This window comes from Budorcas taxicolor, chromosome 7 (genome assembly GCF_023091745.1).
Source record: "Budorcas taxicolor isolate Tak-1 chromosome 7, Takin1.1, whole genome shotgun sequence".
Classification (NCBI taxonomy): Eukaryota; Metazoa; Chordata; class Mammalia; order Artiodactyla; family Bovidae; genus Budorcas; species Budorcas taxicolor.
In genome coordinates, this window is record NC_068916.1 from 42773319 (window position 1) to 42791046 (window position 17728).

Consider the following 17728-nt stretch of genomic DNA (forward strand, 5'->3'; position numbering starts at 1 on the left):
CACATTCTGCCTCTGACAATTAAGATGCTGAGAAGAGGGCATTCCCTGGTGGTCCAGTGGCTAAGACTCTGTGCTCCCAGTGTAGGGGGCCTGGGTTCATCCCTGGTCAGGGAACTAGATCCATCTGCTGCAACTAAACATCCAGCAGCTGCAAAGAAGACGGAAGATGCTGAGAGCCACAACAAAGACCCCCGCACAGTCAAATAAGTTAACTAAAAAAACAAAAAAAGATGCTGAGAACACAGATGGGCAGAGCTGATAGTGCTTAGAAACTGGCATCTCCCAGCAGGTCCTCTCACTCTGAAGTCAGGGAAACTGAGGCACAAGTCACACCTAAAGTCAGGCGGGGTTGGGTGGCAGCCAGGACACTCCACCCTTTTCCTCCTCTGTGCCTGCTGTGCTCAGAGTCTGGGGTCACAGCACAGGCCACAGTAGACAACCGCCCCCCCCCCCCGGCCCCCGGCCATTCCCAGTACAGGGGGGATATGACATCAGCCATTTGACCTCTCTAAGGACTTGGAGGAAGTGGGGGAGGAGAAGCTGGCTGGGGCGCTTCCCACTCAGGAGGCTGCGCCTGGACACAGCCCAGCAGAGAAGGCACGTGCTAGGTCCGGAGGCTGCCAAGTGCCCAGGCTCCAGCCGCGGCCTGAAGTTGGGGTTTTTCCCTCTGCCGCGGGGCAGCCGTGGAGTGTCTGCATGCTCAGAGGGTGTTTCTAAATCCACTCTGGTGCCCGGTGGTCAATGGCCTTGAGGGAACCCAGGACCAGGCTGAGGGTGGTCTACACAACGGAAAGGGCAGACGGATTCAGGCGTTGGGGACACGAGGCTCTCGGGCCTGGCTGATGATTGCTGTGGGTCCCCTCCCAGGCGTCTCTTCGGAAGACGCTCCGTGGCCCCGGGCTCCCATCCCGCCTGCCCGTTAGGCGCACGGGAGACAAGCTCAGAGGTGGGTAGTGCGGTGTCTTGGCATCGTGGGCCGCAACCCCATCACCCCCAAGAGACCCCACCACCCCCACAACATCCTCACCCCTGGGGACCTCCCCCCGCCCCGCTCCGCCAGGACCCCTCTCCCGGAGGTCCACCGCAGGAGAACCCCAGCACGGCCGCCCCAGCTCCCAGGAGACCGCTCCCCACCGCCCCCGCGCGGCCGCTCCGGGTAGTGAAGACCGAGAGTCGCGCGACGGCGCGAACCTGGCGCCAACCCCAGGCCTGGCTCTTCTACCGTCAGCCCTCTCCTGCCTCCATCTTCCGAGGTTGCGTTTCTAAAAGCGAGGCCTGGAACCGGTCCAGGCCTTCTGCCCTCCTGTTCCTACTTCGGCCTCTCCCCTACCCCGCCCCCGCACCTCTTGCCCCCAGCCCCTGCCCCTCTGTCGCCTCCAGGGTCGTCTGGGGTCAGAGTGGGAAACCCCGTCGGGAAACCCCCGGGGAGCAGCTGGAGGAGGGGAAGCGGGGTCGCGGGGTCGCGGGGCGGCGGGAAGGAGCCCAGGACGCCACTATTTAAGCCACCGCCCCCACGAGCAAGGGACAGAGCCTGGCCGAGCATGGAGCGGGGCCGCGCCCTCCTGCTTCCCCTCCTTCTGGGGCTGCTCCAGCCCGGCCGCGGTGAGCGGGGAGGGGCCGCAGACGCGCGTGCGGAGGTTGGGGAGGTGATGGGGGACCCCACGTAGGGGCCAGGGAGGAAGAGGAGGGCGGGGCTGAGACCTCGGTCGCCCGCAGGTGGGCCGCTGGAAGTGGATCCACCTGAGAGCCAGGTGGCGATGGCCGTGGGAGAGTCGCGAAACTTCACCTGCCGCATGACCTGTGCGGACGGCAGGGCGGCCTCGGTGCTGTGGCGGGGCCTGGACACCAGTCTGGGCGCCGTGCAGTCCAGCGCGGGCCTCAGCGTCCTGTACGTGATCAACGCCTCGCTGTCTGCGGCGGGGACCCGCGTGTGCGTGGGCTCCTGTGGGGACGTGGTCCTCCAGCACCGGGTGCGGCTCCTGGTATTTGGTGAGCCCCCGCCCCTCCCCCCGCCTCTGCGCACTCGAGGCCCCGGCCGGCAGCCCTGCTTTCCCTCCGTCCCTTGGCCACCTCCACCTGGAACGTTTCCCGGATTGCCCACCACGTCCCCGCTCATAGCCCCCTCGCAGGTCCTCCAGAGTCGCTCTGCAGTCCCCGTTCTCCGCGCATCCCTCTCCCCCATCCACCCTCGATCCTCCAGGACCTCACCCCCTGCCGTTTCTGCTCTGGACTCGCTCTGACACCTTATATTCTACCCACACAGGCTGTGGTAGTGGATCTCCCCTGTCCCTGTGGCCCAGCAGTCTCCAGGAACCCCAGGCCCCCTCCACACCCCCTCCTCCGGGCGCAGCCCTAAACCTCCCGGCTCAGCTCACCGTCTTGCTCCCCTTCCCCACAGCCTTCCCTGACCAGCTGAGTGTATCCCCTGAGGCCGTAGTGCCAGGGAGGGACCAGGAGGTGGCCTGCACGGCCCACAACGTCACACCTGCTGGCCCTGACACCCTCTCCATGTCTCTGCTCCTGGGGGGTCGGGAACTGGAGGGAGTGGAAGCCCTCCTGGATATGACTGAGGAGCCCCAGGAAGGCGAGGACCCGCTGTTCCAAGTGACCCAGCGCTGGCTGCTGCCCGCCTCAGAGACCTCCAGCCTGCACACCCTCCACTGCCAGGTGACCATGAGGCTGCCCGGCCTGGAGCTGACCCACCACCGAAGCATTCCAGGTGAGCCTGCGCCCGCGGGGAAGTGAACAAGGTCACACTGCCCAGCACCTGAGTCTCTGGTGAGCCCTGGGTGGCTGCCCAGCCACTCGTTGGGAGTCCTGGCTCCTCCCTGTGCCCGCTGGGTCTGCACCTGGACAGGTCCCGCACCACCAGCTGGAGGGAAAGTCACCTTCCATCCTTCACCTGGGCCCCAGTGGCAGCCAGGGGGCTACTTCTCACTGGTTCATTCATTCAACAGATTTGCAGTGCACCTACCCTGAGCCAAGCCCACCAAGGTGCTGCCCCTCCTCTGCCCACAGCCCTCCAGGGCTCAGGGCTCCCACCTCCCTCTAGGTGAAAGTCCAAGCTGGCTGCACCCACCCACAGGGCCCTGCACACCTGCCCTATCCCCCTCCCTTCTTCCCCTTCACTCACACTGCAGTTCCTCCCACACTTCAGGGGCAGTGCTGCCCCAGGGCCTTTGCATCGCTGTGCCCTCCATGGGAATGCTCTTCCCTATAGCTCCCCAACCCCCCTCAGATCTCCTTCCCATTGAGGTCTCCTGCCCAGTGAGGCTTGCCCTGATCCTGCCCAAGAGGTCCCTCCACCCACACACACACAGGCCTCTTCTCTTCCCCTGTTGAGTGTTTCTTGACACCTTTTATCAACATCCGACTCGTGTGCTCGCTTTTTCTATCATCTGTCTCCCGTGCTGTTGGTTTCACTAAGATAGCAATGTGTTCATGGCTGTGTCCCCAGAGGCCAAACCAGTGCCCAGTGCATGTAGGTGTTCAGTAGATACATCCTGAATGAATGAATGACTGAATAACTGTTATCCTGGGGGACTGGCCCATAGTAGGTGCACAATAAATGCTTGCTGAATGCAAAAATGAAAACATTTAATGTGGGTCCTGGCACACAGTAGGTGGTCAGTTCACGTCAGAGGTTACTGTTTAATTTGCTCTCATCTGGGACAACCCCGCCCTTATCACCAAGCCTGTGGCAGCCTCTCACCAAGCAAGCACAGACTGGTTCTCTGACAGGGCACCCCAAAACTCACATTAATGACTGGAGTCCTGGGGGCCTGGAAGGTTTGGCTCAGGTGAACTGAGGTAAGGGAAGTGGGGTGGGGTGGGAAGACCCTCAGTCTCTCATCTGCACCACGAGGTGGGGCAGAAAGAAACTGCAGAAAGAAAACTCAGGCACGTCCTTGTTCCTTAGGCGGGCCCTCCCTCCCCTCCTTCCCTCCTCCCCTCCTCCCCCCTTAGCCCCATAATAATAAAATCCAATGCCCGAATCACTCTGCAGCCCAGCCCCTAGATGAGAGTCCCCAGGGGCTCTCATGTCTCTTAACAGATTTAGACACTCACTGGTGTGGGGGTGGGGGGCATGTCAGACCCCGATCCTGCCCCTACCCACTGGGATACCCTGCAATTCATCCAAGTGAAGGACAGGGCTTGGAGCAGATCAGGTCCAACCATGTGTTCCAGGAGGAGAGAGGGAGGTAGGAGAGGGGCCTGGGCAGCAGGTAGAAAACAAACGGCTGCTGCCTTTTCCAGTCCTGCAGGGCCTGACCTCCCCGGAGCCCCCCACCATCACCTTCTCAGAGCCCCCCGCCATGACCCCAGCAAAGCGCAGCATCACAGCATCTCCGGAGCCCACTGAGACAACCACCCCAGAGCCCTTTGTCATGAAGCCCCCGAAGCCCCCCATCAACACCTCCCCCGAGCTGGCCTCCACCTGCAGCCCCACAAGTCCTGGCCCCGCGCCCAGGAACAGCTCCACCAGGCCGTGCCTCCCGGAGATCCACCAGTTGTCAGCATCAGGGGCTTTGGAGCTGCTCTGCGAGGTGCCCTGTGGTCCCAGCATGGCCGTGCACTGGACCCAGGCCCCTGGCGGGCTGGAGGCCTACGAGACGCAGGAGGTGGGGGCCCAAGCTTGGCTGAGCAGCAGGAGCATGCTGTGGTCCGGGTGCCGTCCTGAGGGCTGGTTCCAGTGTCGTCTGGACCCTGGGGGCCACACAGCCAACCTGTATGTGGTCCCGGAAATCTGTGAGTTTTGGGGCTGCAGGGGCCTGGGAGGGAGGGGAGCCTTGTGTCCAGGCCTTAGACAAGGAGTGCCCTGCTAGTCAGCCTGTGTCCTCAGCTGTCTAGTGGGCTTCCCTGACCCTTTAAGGGTCACAAGTCACAGCTGCCTGCATGGCAATAACTAAGTTTCAGGGACCCTGCAGCTGTCACAGCATTTTGTAAACCCTATAAACTCAATGGACTGAGACAGCCTGTGGAATAGAAACAAGACACGTCAGTAACTTCAGTTTTCCTGGAAGCCACATTCAGGATGGAAAAAAAGTAAAAATAAGTTTGATGCTATATCATCAAACCCAATATATCTCAAATGTTATCATTTAAACATGCAGTCTATTAAAAAGCATGACTGAAGTTTGTTTTCCGACTAAGTCTTCAAAATGCAATGTGTGTTTTACATGGACAATGCTGTCCATCCAGACTGGTCACACTTCAAATGCAGCTGCGGTGAGGGGCCCCTCACTGGACTGCCCACTTTAAAAAAAATATTTATATGGCGCTTTATTTACTTGGCTGCATCTGGTTTTAGTTGCAGCTTGCAATATCTTTAGTTGTGGCATGTGGGATCTAGTTCCCTGACCAGGTATGGAACCTGGGTCCCCTACACTGGGAGTGCAGAGGCTTAGCCACTGGACCATCAGGAAGTTCCTGGACTGCTCACTTCTAACTACAAGGTCCTATGTACCTTTCCAAAGAGTTGCTCTAAAGGCCTTTGGGGGCTTTCCTGTTGGCTCAGATGGTAAAGAATCGGCCTGCAATGCAGGAGACCCAGGTCGATCTCTGGGTCAGAAGATCCCCTGGAGAAGGGAATGGCAACCCACTCCAGCATTCTTGCCCACTCCAGCATTCCATGGACAGAGGAGCCTGGTGGGCTACAGTCCATGGAGTCAGACACAGAGTCAGACACAACTGAGTGACTAAACACACAAAGGCCTTTGGCTAGTCCAGGGATTTTTGTACATTTCACAAAGGTGTTTTAAACTGTTAAGTCCTTTGTACAGTTTCAGGGAACCTGGTCAGTCTGTGAGCCCTTAGCAGGCTTTGCCAGGCTGCTCCCCAAGCCTGAAGAGGGCTGCAGGATTCCAGATGCCTCTCTCTCCAGGCTCCCCGACAATGTCAGCTGCCCTGTGGACCAGCAGCTTGGCGCTGGGGCTCCTTCTCCTGGTGTTCCTCACCTACCGCCTGTGGAAACGCTGCCAGCCCACAAGCTGATGACCTGGGCCTCACACCCCCACCCCATGTAGACCACACGAAGGGAGACTTTCCTTCTACTTGGTTGTGACTAGAAGACGTGGGCAGCATTCTGGACAGCAAGCGGTGACCGAGGGCTCCCTACCCTGATGGCCGGCACATCCAGACTCCCCAGCTGGCTGGGTGTCCCTTCTGTGGGCCCCTGGGGAGCCGAACCTCCACGGTGCAGAGTTGGAGAATAAAGAGCATCTAGTCTGACCTTAGTGGTTTCTGTCCTGGTCCCACGACATGGGAATCCTCCACACAGCTCCAACCATCCTCTGCTCTAGCTGACTCCCCCAGAGAGGCAAGGAAGGACAGACACCACTGCAGCCCCACGTGGCCAGGGCTGGGGGAAGGAGGCGTGTATTCTGCCTGGGGCCCCTCCCTGCATGTGGGAACGCTGAAGCCTAAAGAGTAACTGCTGCTGCTAAGTCGCTTCAGATGTGTCCCACTCTGTGCGACCCCATAGACGGCAGCCCACCAGGCTCCCCCATCCCTGGGATTCTCCAGGCAAGAACACTGGAGTGGGTTGCCATTTCCCTTTCCAATGCATGAAAGTGAAAAGTGAAAGTGAAGTCTCTCAGTCATGTCCAACTCTTCGCGACCCCATGGACTGCAGCCTACCAGGCTCCTCCGTCCATGGGATTTTCCAGGCAAGAGTAACTAGGAGTCCTCAAAAGAAGCGGAGAAATGTACTTGTTGGAGGACCGCACAGGCAAAGAAACAGAAGGGTGCTTGATCAGGGAAACTGTATACACTCTTTTAGGGTGGCTGGGGGTTAGGTGGCGGGGTGGCGGCGGGGGTTGAGACAGACTGGACATGATACCGGCAGGTGAAGGGCTGTAGATGCCACGGGTTTCGACCTTCTGGAACTGGGGACCTTTGTAAGAGTTTAGAGGTAAAGGGCTTAGGGCTTCCCTGGTGGCTCAGACCGTAAAGAATCTGCCTGCAATGCAGGAGACCTGGGTTCAATCCCTGGGTCGGTAAGATCCCCTGGAGAAGGGAATGGCAACCCACTCTAGTATTCTTGCCTGGATAATCATATGGACAGAGGAGCCTGGCGGACTACAAAACAATTCATGGGGTCGCAGAGTCGAACACTGAGTGACTTGACACTTTCAGAGGTACAGAAGATGCGGCATGAAAAGCGCCCTCTGGTGGTAACGAAAGGTAGCAGGCTGGGACAGGGAACTAGGCACCATAATCTTTCACTCTACGGACGCGTACAGGTGACTCAGTTCAGTTCAGTTCAGTTCAGTCGCTCAGTCGTGTCCGACTCTTTGCGACCCCATAAATCGCAGCACGCCAGGCCTCCCTGTTCATCACCAACTCCCGGAGTTCACTCAGACTCATGTCCATCGAGTCCGTGATGCCATCCAGCCATCTCATCCTCGGTCGTCCCTTTCTCCTCCTGCCCCCAATCCCTCCCAGCATCAGAGTCTTTTCAATGAGTCAACTCTTCGCATGAGGTGGCCAAAGGACAGGAGTTTCAGCTTCAGCATCATTCCCGCCAAAGAAATCCCAGGGTTGATCTCCTTGCAGTCCAAGGGACTCTCAAGAGTCTTCTCCAACACCACGGTTCAAAAGCATCAATTCTTCGGCACTCAGCCTTCTTCACAGTCCAACTCTCACATCCATACATGACCACAGGAAAAACCATAGCCTTGCCTAGACGGACCTTAGTCGGCAAAGTAACGTCTCTGCTTTTGAATATGCTAACTAGGTTGGTCATAACTTTTCTTCCAAGCAGTAAGCGTCTTTTAATTTCATGGCTGCAGTCACCATCTGCGGTGATTTTGGAGCCCCAAAAAATAAAGTCTGACACTGTTTCCACTGTTTCCCCGTCTATTTCCCATGAAGTGATGGGACCAGATGCCATGATCTTCGTTTTCTGAATGTTGAGTTTAAGCCAACTTTTTCACTCTCCTCTTTCACTTTCATCAAGAGGCTTTTTAGTTCCTCTTCTGCCGGGGTCCAGCCCCGGTGGATCCAGGGTGATTCAAAGGTGGGGATGGAGTCGGTGTCCTGGAAAAAACTTATTTAATTACAGATATAGAGGGAGATTAGAAACAGATAGTGTAGTAGGAGAATTAGTGGAGAAAAGAGGCTGAACAACTGGTTTACATGGAATACCAATCACCACCTACATAGGCCACAGGCGTCTTTCCATTCTCCCAAAGGAGAGGAGGCACTGAGGCCTCCCCAGTCCGATCTCAGAAGCCCAGGCAGAATTAGCAGGCTTGGTGAGTACCCACATTTCAGATGGGAATTCAGCCAGGAAAACGGGGAGCGAGAAAGAAACGACACGGGGGAATCAGTCTTTCCAGAAACTGATCCGATTTCTTTATTTTTCAGGTTTGTTTATATACCTTTTTGTTATACATAGGGATGAATACAGAGTCACGCGGGGGTCAGCAGACCTGACCCTTGTCACAATCAGGTGCTTCATATAAAATTATACAAAGGTCTTATGAGTTTCATCATCTTTTAGCCATGAGGTCTGCTGACATTTTATGGCCCTTTCTGATACTGGTCAGTAAACCAAAAAACTTATTTTTCCAGGGGTGATTTTTTTCTTAAATCAGGTGCCAGCCTCCAAATAAAGTTGCATTCCTATAGGGTGAGGGTGTAGTGAGTTACAATCAAGAAAGGAATTTACTTAACCTAAGGTTTAACATGATTAATCTTAAAGGTTAATACTTATTTCTCCTATATGCTAGTTATATTCATTATAAGGACAGGAATATGGAGATTTAGCAGCAAGTATTGGCTCAACAAATGTAAACCCTTCACCAAAGTTCCCCTTAAGATCTATAGTGATAAAGTTACATTTTTGCATAGCAAGGACACAGTGATTTATAGTGATTTATAACAAAGTACAGTGATCTATAACAAAAGAGAAGATTCATTAACTCAAAAAGTCTAGTATTGCTAACATCAAAAAACTACTGTATTTCCTTTTCTATATTCCAAATACATTGATTAATATATTCCCAGGTGCCTAAGGATATGGAGGCCTGATGGCAATCATTGACTCATCAATGAAAAAAGCCTTATGCTAATACTCCAAACTCTCTGTGCTGTTTATGGCTGAGAGGCTGTCACACAAGCTAGTCTGTCAGCAGAGAGGTTTGACCTGAGACATCCTTGTCACACCTAGGGCAGGGAATTAGCAGTAATTATTGGCAGGACAAATGAAAAAACCCTTCACCAATATAATTCCTACTAATGCTATACTAATACTCTTCTAACTTCTCAAAAGAGTCTGTATTTAGAAAGTTTTAAAACATCCCATGCCTCTCACAGTTGGGAGGCTGTAAACAATAACATGCGGCCGGACGAGCCTGATCAGGCAGGCCAGAGAACCTTCAGAGTTCGTAAGTTGAAACACTCTTATCACGCCCAGGAATTTTTATTAACTGGAGCTGCAACTTAACTCCTTCTCTGAGAGAAATGGTTATGGGGGAGCGCTCCCCGTAAAGTACTCTGGTTTTGGGTAGATGCTCGGGAACAGGGGGTTTCCTGAGGCTTGATCACACCTTTGCGTATGCCAAGCTTCCTTCCTCATGGCCTTTGCCATGGGCAGAGTTCCTCACGCTGGCTCCCAACACTCTTCACTTTCTGCCATAAGGGTGGTGTCATCTGCATATCTGAGGTTATTGATATTTCTCCCGGCAATCTTGATTCCAGCTTGTGTTTCTTCCAGTCCAGCGTTTCTCATGATGTACTCTGCATATAAGTTAAATAAGCAGGGTGACAATATACAGCCTTGACGTACACCTTTTCCTATTTGGAACCAGTCTGTTGTTCCATGTCCAGTTCTAACTGTTGCTTCCTGACCTGCATACAGATTTCTCAAGAGGCAGGTTAGGTGGTCTGGTATTCCCATCTCTTTCAGAATTTTCCACAGTTTATTGTGATCCCGTAGCGAAAGCGCAGAGGAGACCCCTAACCCAGCCTGGTGGGGAGAGGGAGCCTTTCCGCACGAGGTGAGCTACAAACTCACACAGACATTGGGTTAGGCTGAAGGCCAGGCTGAGCACAAAGCCTCCGAGCTTGCCCTCAAAAAAGTGGGCGACAGCGGCGCTTGGTCCCGGCGTAGGGGTGGAGCCACCCGCCCAAGCTTGGCAGGGCTTCCTGGTAACCAAGGAGACCTGTTGCTAGCGGACCAGGCTAAGAAAGGACCCTCCCATTACCAAGATGGCAAGCAATAGGCTTCATACCTGAAACCAAGCCCTTCCTGGGGTCCATTTTGGAGTCTGGCAAAATTTAAGCTCCGCGTCTAAACCAGGAAAGCCAATCAGCACCTAATCAGAACCTAAGCCACCCCATTTTGTTAAAGAAGACTCCATTTTGTAAAAATTTCCGAGAGCGAGCTTCTTGGAAATCCCTTAACCTCACCCCACCATCCGCGGACCAATCAGAACCCGTGGTCAGCCCTTCCACACAAGGTAACCAATTAGACGTCTCCCAACCCGGAAACTCCCGTTTTTCAAATTTTTCGCGCGAGAATACCCTATATAAGCAATGTAACCCAGAGCTCGGGGCTCCTCCGTATAGCCGCTGCGTTGGTGATGGTGGGAGCCCCAGCTCGAGCTTGGTAATAAAAACTCTCTTGCTTTTGCATCGGATATCAGCTCCCTGGTGGTCATTGGGAGATTTCGCGACTTGGTCACAACACACGCATAAAGAGGAAACCTGCAGACAGTGCCTATTAGAACCTAGGGAAAAGGGTGGCCTGTCCTGGTCATTTTGTAAGTCTCAGCAAATTTCTGGTGCCCTCTGCCCTTAACCAAGATGGCCGCTCTGAAGCGGCAGCGCACTGTGAGATATGGCAGCGCTTCCGGTCCCTCTGCCCTCAGCGAAGATGGCGGCAGTGGAGAAGCGGCGGCAGGCGGTGGCACAGGCAACCAGTTTCACAGACAGCGGCCGGCCGGGGGTGCCCCGAGCAGCGGCGACGGCCGAGAGTGAAGAGGACTTCCTGCGACAGGTCGGCGTGACGGAGATGCTACGCGCGGCCCTGCTAAAGGTGCTGGAGGCGCGACCGGAGGAGCCCATCGCCTTTCTGGCTCACTACTTCGAGAACATGGGCCTGCGGTCTCCTGCAAACGGCGGCGCCGGGGAGCCTCCGGGCCAGCTCCTGCTGCAGCAGCAGCGCCTGGGCCGCGCACTGTGGCATCTTCGCCTGGCTCACCACTCCCAGAGGTGCGGGGCTGGGCCGGGCCTGGACGGGTAGGGGCCGCAGCCGCACTTCAACTCCCAGCGGGCTCCGCGCGGCTCCCCACCCTCGGCGCCGGTGCACGAGCGCGGGGCGTAATGGGAAATGTAGACGGCTGCGTCTGGCGCAGGAGGGGCGCGGACCGCGCGGGGCTCCAGGGTCCCGGTGAGGCCAGCTGAGTGCTGGCGCTGGTACTTCTGGTCGACTTGGTATTCGGTGATGCCTCTTTGCAGATGCCGAGTTTCCCCGTGCACCCCACCCCACTTTTGAAAATCATGGCACCCACACAGGACTTGGTGCCTCCTAGCTGCAGAGTTCCCGGCTTGGAGAACCCTGCCCATTCAATCAGAAAATGAGTATTTACAGGGCTGGGTCGTGGAGATGGGGAGCAAACCAGTCACTCGAGGCCCCTACTCTACGGGGAGGTCCCCTGCGGGCAGGAGGGGCGTCCAGGAAGGGGCCCGCTTGACACACAGGGAAGGGTATTGCGGGCACGAGGTACCAGGTGCACTGGTTTGGAGGCTGCGGGGCTGTAGTGTGGGACCCATGGGGAAGGGGAAGAGCTAAAGCATGGGGCGGTGGAGGGAATGGTGCCTTCCCCCACCCCATCCCCCCACAGCTCTGAGCTGGGGGGTGAGTGAATGGACCTGGTCAGGTGAATGGGGAGAAGCCGTCTGACTCGCAGCATCAACCAGACAAGGTGGCCGCTGGACGTGGGTGGGCTTAGACTCAGATGTTGAGGCGGTCCCCAGAGAACCCAGGAAAGGGAAGGAAGCCAAGCAAGGGAGCGTTTCAGCCTGAGCCCAGCACCCACCTGCCTGGGAGCACCCTCCTGAGTCAACGTGTTAGACCCCAAGCGGGGGAGCAGAGAGGCCAGGACGAGCCGGGTGTGGAGGGGTGGCGGGGTGTCCGAAGTGACAGCCAGAAAAGGGAGCACCTGGAGATGGGGGCCTGGGGGGATGGGGGGTAGGGGGCAGACTGGCAAGCATGCATGGGTTCTGCTGGAGCCCAGGTGGATGGGGGTTGTTCAGGAGCAGCCCCAGGTGGTCTGTGAGAGGGGAGGTCACTGGTCAATCGGGTGCTGGGAAAACCTTGCTGCTGGAAGGTGGATACTCACGTCTGCAGCTGACACATGTAACAGGGGCAGGAGGTTGTCATGGGGAGAGGGGCATTATGGAGGCCTCAGGGGAGCTGAGAAGAGCCCAGGACCCGACTCTGAGGCGCCCCAGGCTCAGCGCACCCACAGGAAAGTGTCAGAAGGCAGAACAGACATAAAGGAGGGAAGCAGAAGACAGGGGCATCCAGGACACATTCCAAGGAGGAGAAAAGTCAGCAGCAGGGCCGTCAGGTCCTTGTCCACGTCAAGCACTGCACAAGCCACTCAGCCCCTAGACATCACTAGGTGAAGGCTTTTTGCAGCACTTTTCCTAATCCACACAAGTACCTGTGAGCTGCCGGCCACCCCATGTCCAGTGGCCTTCAAGGTGAGAGCATGTGAGACGTGTAGGATTTAGAACCTAGGGGCTGCCTGAGTGTCCTGGGGCTGCTGTAAGCAATTACCACAAGCTCGTGACTCAAAGCAGCAGAAATGTATTCTCCCAGAGTCTTGCGGCCAAAGCCAGAAATCCAGGGGCTACAGGGCTGTGCTCCCCCATCCGCTGAGGCTGCTGGGGGAGGTCCTTCCAACTTCTTTCCCTTCAGGGCATTGTGAACATCCTTGGTGTCTGTCTTTAAAGGATAGTTGGCATTGGGTTTAAGGCTCATCTCATCTCCAGATCCTGACTAATGACACAAAGACCCTACTTCCAGACAAGGCTACACCCACAGGTCCTGGGCAGACCTGCACTGCACGCGTGGGGCTGAGGGGACGACACTGTCCACCACGCTGCAGGGCTGCTGGAGCTGTTGGTGGGAGGCTCCAAGAGAAAGGAGCGGGCCAGGCAAACGACCAGGGCTAGTGCTGCACCTGGCCTCCCTGATCTCAGAGGTGGCTTCCCAGGCAGACGCCCGGTCACCTCAGCTGCCAGGTCAGAAGCAGAAGCCAGACCAGGTGGGTCCCAGGCGTGGGTCCACCTGAGGCCAGGCAGCCCCGATGCTGTGCAGTGGCGGGGGTTTCCTGGGGCTGCTCTTGAGAATGACCTCAGCACGAAAGATTTGGGGCAAACTCAACCTAAATCCCCTGTGCTGGGGTGGAGGAATGACACGTGTTGGTAGACAGTGGAGCCAACAGCCCACCAGCCCCCAGAGCACAAACAGCTGATGCTGTAGGGCAGCCATGCCACATGTGGAGAGTAGCAGCAAGTAGCCAACCCCTGCAGGCGCTGTCACCCCAGAAAGCACGCAGAAGCACCACAGTGTCCAGGCTAGTGTCCTAGGCTCACAGCATCCTCTGTGGGGGTGTCCTGGGTACTGTGAGGGTGTGAGGCAGCCGTCCTGCTCCCCACCCACTCAATGCCAGGAGCCCTCCCCCATGACAAGCACAGATGCCCCAGACATCACCCCATGTTCCCTGGGGGCAGAATCTCCCCAGATGAGACACGCCGAGATAAAGGAGTCCACGACCCCCCCTCCCCCTGCCCCAGGAGACCCTGCATTCCATGACCATGTGACCTCTGAAGTCCTGAGATGTACACATTTCACACACACCTGAGTCAGTTGGGGAGAGGGGACTTACAGATGCTCGGGGGCCACCCTGGTTTACACCATGTGACTCAGAGGGGCAAGTATGAAGGCAAAGGCTGTGAGCAAAGAGAGGACCGCATCTCTTCAAACACTGAACCAGAGCCCCTCCCCCTTGGCTCTCTGACATTGTGTGGGTGGGGGAGGTCACTGTAGGGGGTCCTGCAGGTATTGAGCAACCTCCTGTGCACCCACCCAATGGTGACAAAACTGCCCCCAGACATCATCACTAGTGTCTCCTAGGGGCAGAGTCACCCCATCAAGAGCCCCCTGTCTACAGCAGAAAAGTCTCCCTGTCTCTGTGACATGACCCATAAATTGGTTTTTAACAAATGCCCAATATGCTCTGTAAACTCTGTGTGGGAGCTGACACAGGGGGAGCCTGAGGACCAGAGCCCAGGATGGCAGACCACGTGGGTGCCCCCTCTCAACTGGAGCCCCCAGAACGGCCTTGAGGTGGGGTGGGCCTTCCTCTGTCTTCTCCCCGATGATCTCGTCTCCCTGGGCCATCACTGCCTGCTATGCATCGTCCTGCCCACAAGGCTGGGAGCCCATGGTAAACAGCACCTGGACAGGGCTGCATGGCAGCAAGTGACAAGCACACGTGGGACCCCAGCCTCACACAAGGCACAAAAACTAATCTCTGTCCTCCCAAGAATCCTGAGACACGGGCTAGAACCCTTATTTTCCAGATGAGGAAAACGGCACAGTGGATAGAACCGGCACAGGTCTAGGCCGGCCAGGAACAGCACTGACCAACTCCAGGGCGACTGAGTCACTCAGAACAATTGGCTAGTTGACCAGGTTCCTGGGGGAGACTTCGGGCAGAGCTGAGTGGTTGATGGATGAGCTATCAGGCCACAGGGACAGGCACCTGAAACCTCAGTGGCCTCACGGCTGCTGCAGAATCAACAGGGCACTGCTCACTCAGGGTTGCAGGTGTGGACCCTCCATGGGAAGTGGACCACGCCCTCGGGGGTGGGATAGCCTGCTGCCGAGATGCCCTCAAAAGCCCCCCTGTATTCACAACCTCAGGCAGCTGCCTCGCACATCAAACCAGACCAGCCCCCATCACTACCTTGCCTGTCACCTACTCGGGGCCAGCACCATAACCTGAGCGTGCTCACCCTGCCCCTGGGGAGGGGCTTCCACAGGGAGCCTTCAGGGGAGGGGGCCCCGCCAGGGTCCTGGCTGCAGACTGAGCTGGGACTACCCAGCCAAGCTGCTCCCAGTTCCTGACTCAGTCTGGGACATGATCTAGGTGTGGGCTTAACTGCTACACGGCCACCAAGCTGGCCCCGGCATCATCACCACCAGGCTTGCTCCCACCAGAGACCCTTGTCCTGGGGAAAGTAGCTGACAACAGAAGTTCCTACAAAGGGTTGTTTCGAGGCAGCAGCAGTTAACGCAGTGCCAGTTGTGCAAAGGGAGGGTCTGGCACCCCCACACTTCACAGGGTGCTCTCACTAACCCTAAAGCCCCAGCACATTGTCCTAGAACTGAGAAGTGAATCCCAGCTGGGCAAGACCCCAGGTCCTGCCCTCTCCCCTCTGCACCTCGGCTTCTCCTCTGTAAGGGGCCTTGACCCCTGGAGCTCACTGGGTGAGCATGGCTGTCCCTGGACCCCACCCTGCTCCGGCCCAGTGTGGACCAGGCTCCTACCCACGCTGTCCAGTACAGGCGGGTGGCATGCCGTGTCTCACAGATAAGAGTGGAGCCTGGCTCTCAGAAACGGTGAGTGTGAGCCATGGGGTTCCCCTACCTGTGGGACCCCTGGCCCGGCCATCAGCTGCCCCAAGCCTCACTTCTCCTTTGCTTTAGAGCTGCGGCAGGGTGCTGACTGTCAAGGAGGGGATTGGATTGGGCACCCAGGTTGACCCAAGCCCGCACACGACCACCTGGGAGGCTCCTGGCATGGCCAGGGCACAGCAGGGGGTACCTCATGGCTTCGTGGGGCAAGCAGTAAGTAGTGTAAGCACTAGGGCCATTCCTGATGTGACCTGTGGAGGCAGGAAGCAGCGGGTCCAGGTTGATGTGGCCACTTGCGGATAAACTTACAAAGCAGCAGCAGCAGGCTTGAGCCACACCCTGGGTTACAGGCGCAGGGCCTGCACAGGTGAAATGAGTTAACTCAGTTAAGAGGTAGGGACAGTCCTGCCCAGTGACATCTCTAAAGTGGAAAGTCCGTCGGCAGGAGCCCGTTGGCAGAGTTGGCAGCCGTTTCTCTAGCTCCTAGGTGGTGGTGTGGGCCCTGGGACTGTAATGAGTGACCGGACAGATGAACTCTCAGACAGGCTCCTGATCTGATGTGATGGGAGGGAGGGAACTCAGGAGGACTCCATGAAGATAAGTATAGGAAGGGGTTAGGGGGTCGGGGAGGATACTGCCCTGGACATGATGCTGAACACAGACGGCTGAGCACAGACTCCGCGGAGCTGTGGGGAAATCTGCGGGAGGGCACTCCAGGTCAGGGCACAGCTGGTGGAACAGACCTGAGGCAGGAGGGGCCGGTGTGTTGAGGTTGGGGGGCCGGAGCAGGCCTCTAGTGCGAGCCGACGCCCCCTCCGCCCTCAGGACGGCCTTCAACAACAACGTCGGCGTGGCCTACGAGTGCCTGAGCGCCAGCGGGCGCAAGAAGAAGCCGGGGCTGGACGGGCGCACGTATAGCGAGCTGCTGAAGCGCATCTGCCGCGACGGAGAGGCCCCCAAGGAGGTGGTGGCGCCACTGCTGCGCAAGATCCAGTGCCGGGACCACGAGGCAGTGCCGCTGGCCGTGTTCCGCGCGGGGATGCTCACCTGCTTCGTGCTGCTGGAGTTCGTGGCGCGCGCCGGCGCCCTCTATCGGCTGCTGGAGGACCCGGGCCTGGCCGTGGCTGACCGCCGCTTGGGCCAGGCCGTGCTGGACACGCTGGAGGGGGCCCTGCAGGCCAGCGACGACACTGCGCCCGCGCGCTACCTGGAGGCGGGTTCGCGCCTGGGGCCCGACAGCCTGGCGCTGGCTATGGACCGCGCGCTGGTGGCCAGACGACCCAGTGCCCCCATGACCCGGGAGGAGTTCCTGGAGAAGGCCGCGGCCCTCTTCATCGCTAAGGTCAAGCCCGTGGGCTGAGCCCCGCCCTCCTCCACCGCCTCCTCCTCCGCCTGGACATACAGGGCCCTCAGGGCCTGCTCACTTGCTTCTGGGCGGAGCACTTCCGGGGGCCAGGACTGGGGTATCCCTGCATGCCAGCTTCCCACCTGGAATGGTGCTTCAGCCCCCTTCAGCAGGAGAGGGGGCAAGGGTCCCTCCCCGCACATTCACCAAGTTTCGCCGCTCCTGAGCAGAAATAAAGTCTGTTCCCCAGGCTGACCTGATGTGTGTGTGAGCGCCGGTGTCCACTCCCAGCACACATCCCTGGAAACGCTCTCCACTCTGGGAAACCCCAGCCAGCCCCAGCGAGTCCCACCGCTGCCCAGAAACCAGGGTGCCCCTGCACTCGGCTTCATGGGAGCGGAGGGCACTGAGACATCCAGTGAGATGCCTTGGACCCACAGCCCCAAGATCTGGGAGGAACGGGTGGCCCCCAGCCGTCCCTCCCCGAGCGCCAGGCCGGAACAGGTCCTCTCTGGTCCTCGGTTTACCCCAGCCACCAAGGAAAGAGGTCAGCTGGGCCAGTAGTCATGATGGTGATGACAGAAATAGCCTACAAGTCCAAGGCCTGCAGTGTCTTGCCTCACCACTCTCTTATGCAGAAGGTAAACCACTGCCCACATCTGGCAGATGGTGAAACCCAAGCCCAGAGGAGCAGAGGTCACACCACCAGTAAGGGGCTAACG

At 57.5% G+C, this 17728-nt stretch overlaps 2 protein-coding genes across 2 annotated transcripts; both read left to right on the forward strand.

The window, feature by feature from the left end:
• The first annotated feature begins 1541 nt into the window (after positions 1-1541).
• Positions 1542-5994, forward strand: MADCAM1 (mucosal vascular addressin cell adhesion molecule 1). Its single transcript, XM_052644285.1, has 5 exons — positions 1542-1602; positions 1717-1989; positions 2399-2719; positions 4258-4749; positions 5885-5994. Exons 1-5 carry the CDS (start codon positions 1542-1544, stop codon positions 5992-5994), a joined length of 1257 nt encoding a protein of 418 aa, XP_052500245.1.
• A 4852-nt stretch (positions 5995-10846) lies between these two features.
• Positions 10847-17261, forward strand: TPGS1 (tubulin polyglutamylase complex subunit 1). The gene is made up of 2 exons (XM_052643420.1): positions 10847-11220; positions 16487-17261. The coding sequence occupies exons 1-2, from the start codon at positions 10847-10849 to the stop codon at positions 17019-17021; spliced, it is 909 nt and encodes a 302-aa protein (XP_052499380.1). The 3' UTR covers positions 17022-17261.
• Positions 17262-17728: the final 467 nt, after the last annotated feature.